Source organism: Corvus brachyrhynchos, unplaced genomic scaffold (genome assembly GCF_000691975.1).
Source record: "Corvus brachyrhynchos isolate BGI_N302 unplaced genomic scaffold, ASM69197v1 scaffold215, whole genome shotgun sequence".
In the NCBI taxonomy this organism is placed as follows: domain Eukaryota; kingdom Metazoa; phylum Chordata; class Aves; order Passeriformes; family Corvidae; genus Corvus; species Corvus brachyrhynchos.
The window spans coordinates 604,389-615,308 of NW_008237887.1; the positions used below are offsets into that span (position 1 = coordinate 604,389).

General features: G+C 50.1%; 1 protein-coding gene across 15 annotated transcripts in view; it reads right to left on the bottom strand.

The window, feature by feature from the left end:
* The window catches only part of EIF4G3 (eukaryotic translation initiation factor 4 gamma 3), a 104,629-nt gene that overhangs the window by 20,585 nt on the left and 73,124 nt on the right, over positions 1–10,920 (bottom strand). For 14 of the 15 annotated variants that reach the window (XM_017732718.1, XM_017732730.1, XM_017732729.1 and 11 more), the window contains 7 exons: positions 10,813–10,920; positions 9,568–9,693; positions 8,389–8,499; positions 4,530–4,700; positions 3,364–3,561; positions 2,352–2,498; positions 1,833–2,069 (listed from right to left, as the gene is read on the bottom strand). The exon at positions 10,813–10,920 ends at the window's right edge or, in 11 of these variants, runs on beyond it. In XM_017732718.1, coding sequence (XP_017588207.1) covers positions 1,833–2,069; positions 2,352–2,498; positions 3,364–3,561; positions 4,530–4,700; positions 8,389–8,499; positions 9,568–9,693; positions 10,813–10,920 — 1,098 coding nt within the window. The remainder of the gene's footprint in view (positions 1–1,832; positions 2,070–2,351; positions 2,499–3,363; positions 3,562–4,529; positions 4,701–8,388; positions 8,500–9,567; positions 9,694–10,812) is intronic. The other variant, XM_017732725.1, reaches the window with a different exon arrangement.

Consider the following 10,920-nt stretch of genomic DNA (forward strand, 5'->3'; position numbering starts at 1 on the left):
GTTTTCAATTACTCAAACAATGAATGCCCTCTGCACTTACATAATAAACATGACATCCATTGAAAATATATCTCATTCTGAGCTCCCCCTCCTCAAATCAGCTTGTGTGCTCACCTCAGCCCAAGAAAAACTGGCTCAGGAAACAAAATGGGTACAAAACCAGCCTAAGACACATCACTGCACGGTTTACCCCCCAAGCTGTCTGAGCCAGGCCAGGCTGAGCAGCAGCTCTGGGTCTCTCTACAAGAACAGTTTAATGGACTCGGAGTGGGAAAAAACCCCACAAACTCCTCCTCATCCAGAAAAATCACGATGTAGTAGAATCCCAATAGGTTCACACTAAGACATGAAAGCAGAGAAGCTCCTGTTAGGTTTAAATTTGGCTCACCAAGCTCTAAACAGCCTTTTTCTCAAAATAGGGCCTCTGGTTGTTTCAAACCAAGAGTTTCAGAGCACTTTTCTATAGTGTTTCCCTGTCTCTGCACTAAAAACCAGCTAAACCCTTGTCCTTGTAGTTAAACAAACAAGAAAAAGCCCATTAAAGTTTGTGTCTGGCCTTGCCTTGGAAAGTTCCAGCTCTGGGAGCAAATGTTTCCAAATGTAGGGATCATGGGGAAATATTACCAATGGACTTATTTCAGAAGTTTTAATTAAACTATGACTAACAGTTCAGCTTCAACAAAAACACACAATAAAATGTCTACCCCATTAAGAAGGATTCTCTCAGTCTTGATAGAAATAACCAAACCCAAAGAGAGGACAGAGGCATCTGGAATTGCTCCCTTGCTCCGTGCCCCACCATGCCCCGCTCGAGGATGCAGGACCAGCAGAGCCCCAAAATGTTGGCTTTTACAGTGCTCAAAAAGACCAAAACAGCATCCAGGCCTCATCCAGCCTGACCTCAGCTTGGAATTCAGACCTGGTTTTCTTCCCAAAGCACACGGAGAAACTGAATCCCATGCTGGTGCCATGCCTGGTGCTGCGTTCACAGCATGGGATGTTTAGCCTGGGGATTGCTGATAAAACCACGTTGTTTTGGTCAATGCTCACAGAACAATCTGGGAAATTCCTTCCCCTTAAGGCTCAGGATTGATTCCTGAGATCCAGCGTGTGGAGAGGGAACTCCCTGCCCTGGGCAGCTGAACACAATTAGCTCCGTTTGTTTCCAGAGCCGAGTCCCACTGATTCCTGGCAAAACCCTGGAGTTTTGCATCCCAAGCCTGATTTTTGTGAAGGAGCAGCAGATTGTCTGTGCCAAGAGAAGCTCTTGGAGTGCTCTGTGCTCCGTGCTACAGATACATTTGCTGAAAAACGGGGAGGAGGATGCAGGATTGCTGTGGTGGCAGAACAGCTGCCACATCCCAGCACAACTGGAGACAAGGGATGACACAAAATAAAGGCACCCCCGAGGCTCAGGCAGGAGTTTGGACTGGTTAATGAGGGTGTTTTAGATTTCATCTGAACAACACATTAAATGGTGGCTTCTGTAGGTAACATAAACCTTCAACCGGAAATATTCATGTTTTGGGAACTACAGAGAGAGAGGGACATTCAACTTGGAAAAAGTAAATGTTGAGCATTTCTGGGCTGTGTGTTTGGATAAAATCTTTGGAAACAACAACTGGAGAACACTGTTGAAAATGACACAGACTCTATTACAGAGCAGGGAGCGAGGCCAGGTCATGACGAAACATCCACAGAGGAGTGGATGATTTCCTCATGCCATATGGAAATTCCTGAAGAAAAAACAAATCTTCAAATAAAAACACCCCACACCCATTTTTCCAGCCCTGCCCAGAGAGCCTCATCCCTCGCTCCCATTCCTGCCCCACCTTTGCCTTCTCAAAGTCCAGGTCCTTGCCAATGGTTGTGAGCAGGCGGCAAAGGCACTCGAGGGACTCCTCGTCGTGGTTTTTCAGCAGCTTCACCACGCAGTCGTGCATGATGGCCTCTGTCAGCATCTTCAGCTTGAAAAGCTCACCGATGAATTTTATATTCCCAATGGATCTCCGCCGGGCTTTGTCCTTGGCCTCTTCCAGCTCATCGTGGAGCCGCGTCTTCTCCTCTGGCTGTAAAACAGGAAAACAGCTCTGCGAAACCATGTTCCCAGTGCACAGAACTCTTTGAAAGATCCAGTTTTGTGTTCATAGACACTGTTCACTCTTTTCCTCCTAAAGCCCTGAAAGATGCTGGTACAAACCCACTGTCAAGGCAAGTATTTTTTGGTATCCTCAGGCACAGTGACAGAATGAAAGTCTCAACTCCGGAATCCCCCCAGATCAACTGCTGTCTCAAAAGGAAATAATTTTCTGAGGGAACTCTAAGAACTTATGGAGAAAAACACCACTTACAGTGGTGGCAGCTTCGAGTTCTTTCTGCTTCTTTTCAAAGACATCGTCGTCAGCCTTGTCCTTTTCAAATTCCTTCTGGCAGCGATTTAACAGCAACTTACGGAAATTTACTGTGCTCCCAGGTTTGTCTGCCATGGGCACTTTCAGCTGGAGTGAGAAGGAAGAAAAACATCAGCAGAAATAGGGATAAACTCCACAGAGGAGGGGTCAGCCATAACTATTTTGCTCTTCATGTTGAGCTGTGTGGCTCCGCACAGCTGTGAAAGAGAAGCCTCATGTCAGGATTTCCAGTGGAGTTTTACATTGCAGATATAAAGTCACACTCCAAACTTGGCTGACACCACCTCTGCCCGGGGATGGATTACCTTTCCATCCACAGGATCCCTTAAAAACAACTCCTGCTTAAAACCGCTCCTGTTCTGTGCTGCAGGCTTAAGCTGTATTCCTTCATTGCATGTCATGAAGGACCTGGGGAAAAGGGGGTTATTTTGTCCCAAATTCACCCTCTGAGAATGATCTGTGCAAAGCCCGGCTCATCTTGGGCTCCCTTGGAAACGACAGACACAGAAGGGTGGGGAGGCCCTGGCACAGGGTGCCCAGAGAAGCTGTGGCTGCCCCTGGATCCCTGGAAGTGCCCAAGGCCAGGCTGGATGGGGCTTGGAGCAGCCTGGGACAGTGGAAGGTGTCCCTGCCCATGGCATGGAGTGCAATGAGAAGAGCTTTAAGTTCCCTTTCCCACCTATACCATTCCATGCTTCCGTGATTTTCTGAACTTCCCAAATCGCATCTCGTGACCAGGTGGAGCAGAGTCCTCAACTCCCAACAACAACTGCTCCCTCAAATCCCTCCGCCTCGGGCACGGCCAACAAATACTCCACATTAACTATTCTCACTTACACTCAGAACAAACACTTAACTCTGCTCTCCCCGGGTTCTGTCACTGCCCACCAGCCCGTGGGGTGCTGTGCTGAACACTGCCCAGAGGAGTTCCCGAGCTGCGGGCGGCTCTTACCGTCACCAGGCACCGGCACATGTTGGCGTACGCCACCGAGAAGCTGGGCTCGTCGATGGCCTTCTCGAAGACCAGGTCGATGACTCCCTTCAGCCTCTCCTCTGTGTCCACCGTCAGGTCTGTCACCTGCTTCATGAGCTGGTTGAACATCTGGGGCGTCAGCTTGTTCAAGATGCTTCGTACCTTGCGGAACAGCTCCTGAATGACAGAGCATTGAAGTTCAGGCACAAGGGGTGCAGGGGGATTTCAGGAACAAGCCAGGATGCTTCTTACAGGGGAATGGAGACATCCTGTAGGAATGTCTGGGAAGCTGAGTGACACACCACGTTTCTGCACAGCCCAACCCCACTTCTCACTTGGCTACCAAAGACCAAGGCTGCAGGGCAGGAGTCCTGGAAATGCCCAAGTGCTTTTGTCAAGTGCAACAGAGGCACAAAGCCCTCCCGGTCAGAAAAACTCTTCTTTATATCAGTTTAATCCATGAGATACAGATTAACAGGGAGTGGCCTGTCTCCTTCAGCCAGACGTAACCAACCCCTCCTAAAATTCACTTTAAGGCACTTTATTTTTTCCTATCCAGGATGACAATGAGGCCAGCAATGCCACCATTAGCTCCAAAACCAGAATTCCAGTGTCCTTCAAGACCATCCCAACTTATCCTACAAATTACAAGCTTGATCACCAGACAAACACCTCCTCCCAGAGCAGCTGTCCCACGGAGGAGAGGAGAGGGAGAAGGACAGAGGGAGCTTCAGACAGCACTGTTGGGCTGGGCAGGACCAACTGAGGGATTTCACAGAGGAACCTCAGTCTTGGTGAGGATTCAGTGCAGAAATGTGGTCTAAAAGGGGATGAAAAGCAAGTTCTATGCTGGGAATGTAGGGCTGTTTGCTTTAGAATGGAGACAGAAATATTCCAGTAAAACAGCAGTAGAAAAGCAATCTTGGAAGAGAGGTAGGACATTGTCTGGTGTTCTCTGCTTAATATATAGGACTAGCATTTAAACTCCAGGTCAAGAATAAACATACAAAAAATACCATCAAGGTAGGGGAAAGCTGGGATTCCAACTGAACTTCACTGCCCTCTTTCACTGTGACACAAGAGGGAAGGCAAATTACCATTACCTGGTGCAGCTGCTGCACCCTCAGGCCTGCTTTCGCTCTCACCTGGGTTTTGACGTTTTCGGGGTCCTCCGTCTGGTTTTCCCTCTTCAGGCTCGGCTTCCAGGCGTTCTCCGCCTTCTTCAGGTGCACATCCTCCTTCACACACACAGTGATGATCTTCCTGGGCTCCCTCCTCTGGCCCGGCTGAGATCTCCTCGGTCCAACATTCAACAACTAGGACAAAAACATTCCCTGTTATATCCCACTTTAAGCTCACATGGGGTAACACGCTGCAGGGCAAACGCCAACACCCGCTGACGGCACCACTGGCCACCAGCATGCCCTGCTGGGACACCAGGAGTCCCTCCGGCCCGACACTGCTCCGGGCTGGTCACAGAACACGGAGACACCAAACACGTTTCTCTGGGCAGCTTTTCCCAACAGAGAGATGGGATGACTCTGCCTACACGATCTGGCAGCGCTCCAGGTGCTGCTACAGCAGGGCAGAACTGAACCCCACTGGCCTAAAGTGCCTCTTGGCAGTCAGAAACTGCATAACTGAGACACCACAGCGAAGGTGTGGAAGAATTCAGCCCTTACAGGTGTATTTCAAACATGCCATCCCAAGCACTTAGGCAATGATAAATCAGCAGCTCTGCCAGAAATGTTAAGTTTTACTGGAGATTGCTTCCAACAGAGCCATTTTGAAATGGGAATTACGTAAAACATACTGAAGGAGTATCACTGCAGCTCCTGCACTGTAAAAATATGGATCCTAGCAGATGTGGGGACAAACTCTGGGTGGTTCCACAAAAGAAAGGGAATCAGGGTGCTTTGGAACTGCACCAAGCACTTCTGCAATCCTGTGTAACGTGATGCTCCTCCTGAACAAATGAGGCACAAAACCTGCCACAGCCAGGGAGTTTTTCAATGTACAACTGGTAGGGCACAAGACACCCCCAAAGCTCCTCTTCATCATCTGGGGGCTTCTGATTAAGGACTAAAGGTACCAGGTGCTGTTGGGAGGTTGTTCTGCCCCCATGCTCTTTCACATTTCTGAACTCATTTATCACAAATGTCCAACCTCAAGGTACAAATTAATGCAGCAAAACTCCATTATCAAACCTGGTACTTCCCACAGCAGTAATTAATCTGCTCAGCAGCCACTTGTGGAAGATGGGCCATTTCAAACACTGCTTTGTTCAACAAAGGGTTCAACGAGCATCAAAAAGGCCAAACCACTGCAGTTATTCAAAGAGCTTCACTGAATAGGAGAAAAGGGCTCTTGGCTGGTGCCTCTTATGTCACACATCAGCCACAAACCTGGGTTTGTGTTACTGAAAGGCAAAATCCTTCTTAAAGGCAGGAGGCAGTTGAACCACTTGCCTTTGACAAGGTAAATGTGTGCAAATGAACACCATCACCAGCAGTGCTGGAGCTCTTGTCTGGGCTTCACTACAGACAACAGCAACAGAGGAAGATGTCAGAAGACGACGACCTCAGGCCACGACCTGCTCTGTGTGCCCAGCGACGCCTGGGAGAGGGCTCCGAGGGGCAGGGTGTCAGTGTGCTCCCCTCAGCTTACTAAGACCCCTGTTCATGTCACCTGGCATGCACAGAAATAGCCCAGCAGCTTATTCAAACTGCATGAGGCACAAGCCCCATGAATGCTGTAATTCACAGAATCATTTATCTTGGAAAAGACCTCCAAGATCATCAAGTCCAACCACTTGCAGCACAACCACACCAGCTGACCACTCCTGAGGAATCAAAAGTGGAACAGGGAGCCTTCAGGATGTTTTTGTGCGTCAGAAACCCTCCTAAAGCAGACACCGAGCTCTCCCTGTGACCCCTCTCTGCTCCCACCCTGAGCCCTGATCGACACCGGTCTGGCACAGCAAGGCCTGATCGCAGCCCCCCCTTCACACACCTCCTCTGGTGTCACACCACTGCACACAGTTCTGCTGCCCAGGCTCTGACCACGCTGCAAACGTGGAGAGAAGAGACCTCCTCCAGCTCAAAACCCAGACAGCGATCTAACAGAAGACAGACTGGTCACAGCCACACGCGCCAGAGCTCACCACACACCTCCTGCCCACGGACAGCTCTGCAACCAGAGCCAGGCTGGAGCGTGCCCTGAAAACCCAAACCTTTGGGCTCATTCTCCCCAGGAACAGGGGCAAAGCCAAGGAGAGGTGACCTGCAGCCACACCATCTCCTGCACAGAGGCAGCCCTGGTCTGAAGGAGCTTCTGAACATGCCAGGCTGTAACACGCAGGGACAGCGTCGCAGAGGCCGGCGCTTCCTCAGGCACGGGTCCATGCAAATGCTCCCTTTTAGCCAACACCCACCCCTGAAGGAGGTGAGGTGACTCCCTTGGAAAACTGAGGGATGCATGGAGCACCAGTGTGTCACGTGTCACCTCCTCACATCCGGCTACCTTTGAGCCCAGACCTTTCAGGCATCAACACAGCAAAGACTTTCTTTGAGACTGTATGTTTTTAATATCTGTGAATAACTGTTCAAAGTGTGTGATTAGGTTTTCAATCAGTGAACAGAAGCCTCCTTTGAAGATGTAATAAAATAATAGATGGATCTAACTTTTAACAGAAACGGTCTAGGGGTCTGGGGTTTCTGGCTCTAGATTTACACAGCAAGTTAAAGAGGTGCCTGAGCTCAGGCCTGGCTTCCTGTAAGCAATGATGGTTCTGGGGCACATTACCAGGTGTTCCTGCATTAATCTGAATGACCTCTCTTCCAGAGGAAGAGGGGGAAAGGAAAGCAGGAAGACACAGGGACAAGGCTCCTGCAGAGGAACCAAAGACTCACAGTAGCACAGCCTGACCTGGTGCTCCCACCCAGGCCACAAGACACAGAAATGCTTTAGAAACCGTCCAAGGAATTAAGGAAGTGCTTCTCCCTCTACAAGAGCCTTCAAATGCAGATGGTGAAATTGATCTTCGATGGTGGGACAGGTTCTGTCTTCTGGGAACAAGAATTGAGGTGATTTGAGTTTCCATCACCTCTCGAGAAGGACAAAGCAGGCGCATCCTGTGCAGGGACGGATCTGTCTGCTCCAGCCCCACATCTCTGAGTCTGCACCCTCCTCACCCGCCACACTCACCTAACCCTGCCTACACCAAAGAGCCTTCCCAGCTGGATTCTGCCCCTGTGCAATTCCACCCCGGTGCCGCCTGACGTGACATTGGTTAGTGCCAGAAACAGTCATACAACACGTTCAAGCAAAAAGAGGGAGACAAAGACAAAAGCCAAAGAAGCAAAACAAAAGATTCTCAACGTGCCGGAAGCGGTTAGCGCTGAGCTGCTCGACGTTATTTGGGGCAAGGAAGAGGCAGTGGTTTGATGGTTCATGGCATGGCCTGTGCAGAGGTGGGATGGCTGGGGACAGGCAGTGCACACGCAGGGGTTGCCATGCGTCACAGGAGGGGAACGTCTGGCATTGCTGGGGCTCAGAACCCTCTGATCCTACAACCGCCGGCGTCGAGGACAGGCTGGTTAAACCACGTCACCTTCCAGCCCTCCTCCAGAACAAGGCAAAGAGAGGCTCTGCTCTGCAAAGGCGCAAATGTAAGATGTATGTTATGTGCTGAATGCTCCAAATGAACGGGGTAAGCGGGACTTACCTTTTCTCCCCCTTTCCACAGGTCTGCAAAGTGCAGACCCTCGCGGATCCCGCTCAGGCCAACGTCCCAGCATGCCCTCAGCTGGTGATGTCCCACCCACCACTGAAGACTGCCTAGAGGGGTACAATGCAAGTCTTGTTTCGGTTTTTTTTAAACAAGGTTGCACCTTTTTGTAAAGTTTTCTGCCAGTCGTTCTTTATCAACAGTGGGCATTGGGAAAAAAGGCAACTCTACAAAAAGGTGCAAAGTCTGGGGGGAGAGGGGGGGATTTGGCTTACCCCTATCGGCAGGTTCCTCAATGGTGGGTGAGGCGAGACCAAGAGAGGGCATGCTGGGGGCCCGCACCGAGCCAGGGAGGGCAATCCAGGGGTGCTCTGCACTTTGCAGGCCTGCGGAGAGACAAAGAGCGACAGGCGCGTTACCCGGACGCCAAAGGGCTCGCGACATTCAGCACACGACAGGAGAGAAGGCGCCGCAGCACAACCTGCGCGCCCCAAACAGGGGAAGCACCGGCGACTGCACGAGGTTTTGTGGACCAGGTGATGCTCCAAGAGAAACAGTGGCCCCTGAGGCAGCTCCAAGACACGGATGTGCACCTCGGAACCGAGGCAGCGGCCACGAGGCTGCTCCCAAACCAGAAATATTACATTGACCCAAAACTGCTGGGTCTGACTCCTGGAAACGTGCACACTTGGAAGTCGGGGTGATTCAGGGAACTCTTCTGGAACCAGCAGGTTTGAAAGATCCACGATGGCTGTGTCGTTAGACACATCCAGATGGACACAGCAGAAGCAGCTCAATAGCTGAAAGTCAGTGATTGCCCCTAACGGCGGCAGCGTCCTCCTCCAGCGGCACTGACGGGGTGGCACGTGCTGGGGGCACCTGTGCCCCGGGCAAGGACATGGCAGAGGCACGAGTGAAGAAGTGATTTCAGAGCGTGGGCAAAGCCAGACACAGGGAAAAGAAGGGAAAGTGAAAGAAAAGCAGCAGAAAAGGTGGGAAAACGAGGAATGAAGTGACCAAAGCAACACAGGGAAGCACAGAGAAAGCAGGAACACAAAGTGCTGGGTACATTTTGTTTGTTAGTAGAATCTCCTTGCTCTGTTGGCGTGTTTTGCAGCGCAGCCTCCCAGGCTGACACGCCGGCACCGGGTTTGTTGTACGACGAACGTGCGACCGCACACGCGACTGCCGGGTCCGGGTGTGGAAACGCTTCCACCCTCTCACACAGGGAAACGGGAAGGAGATTGAACCCTTCCCAACCAATACGTACCAGTGACAAACATCCACAACCATTTCCAATTTCCCCAAGTTTTGTCAGCCAAGCAAACATCATCCCTGCATTCATCCTGACAAAGCCAGAACCACCGGAACACCGGAAGAGGCCCAAAAGCCTGAGGAGGGATTTTATCACTGTTAAGGCCACTTTTTAAATGAGCAAGTTGGTATAAACTCACACTTCCAGACACGTTTCTTCCCCCGGGGGCTTGCCTCCCAAAATCAGCAAAGGCCGGTGTGAAGTCGGGGCCTCGTGGCAGGATCCGGGGGTCCAGAGTCCTCAGTGGCAATTTTGGCTGATTGATCTGTGCCGGGAGCAGAGCACACAAACAGGGGCTGCTCAAGGGTGCTGAGCTACCAAAGGTCATGCAATCTACAGACAACCTCTGCTAAACCATAATAGCCATATTTAACATCCAAATTAAAGCTTTTAACAAACTGCTCAAGTTTTAGGCATTCACACAACTAAAAATAAGCATTTAATTTAAAATACATCTTCTGCAGGTGACTACTGAGGAAATAGATGGAGTTCAGAAGCATTTCAAGGCTGAGCAAGAATTATGGAGGATAAAATCATGGTAACACGGGCCCGTCTTGGTCCAGGAGCACAAAACTGCCACCTTCCCTCAAAGCAATGGCTTTTGTGCCAACATGAGAGATGGGCAACTGAGCCCAGGAAGCTCAAACACAGAACAGTGAGAAACAATCATGGGAAAGTAGAAGGTGGATGAAATAATTCTGGGAATAAAGCTGCATTTTACAATTTGCCTGGGTATGAAACTCAGAGTGGAAATGTTTCTGCACACGAGGATCACCCACATCCCCGAGTCTCAAGAGTGAGTCTGTGGTGCTTCCATCAAAGCCAAGGAACTCCCCGGTTCTCAGTGAGAGCAGAACGAGGCCTTGTTGCCAGCACTCAGAAATTCCAAGTGTTCCACTAAGCCCAGACCTCCAGCAGAGACAATCAGCTCTGAGATGAGGCTGGAGAGAAATCCCAGCACTGCCTGGGAATGGAGTTCTTAAAGATCTTTTATTAGATCAGCTTATAAATAGCGAAGAAACTGCTTCAGATCAAAACACAGTTTGCCCAAGAGCTTCTCTCTGCTTTTTAATTGATCTAATAGGTCAATTAATTGATCTAACAGCAGCCACTGCCTCTCCATCCAGCCTTGCTTGGATCCTCAGCTCTTCATGCCTGGCTCATTTTAAATTTTAGTAACAACTTGGTATAACTTATCCAGATAAAGACCATCAAAAATGCTTCAGTTTTAATCATCTGCACACATTCATCAGGCACCAACACCTCTATTTGTAGAATTTTGTGACGAGACCAACTATTCCTGCTTCCCACCAAAAGCCTGCATGGAAATGGCTCAGGAATGAGGCATTAGGGGTCTTTTTTTATATCAAAACCCTGCACATACCTGTTTTATGGGCTCTCCTCTCACCTTGTCGAGCACCACGTCGCTGATGGGAGGCAGACCCTCGGGCTTCTGGACACAGGCAGGCAGGGACTGGATATCCAGCAGGAA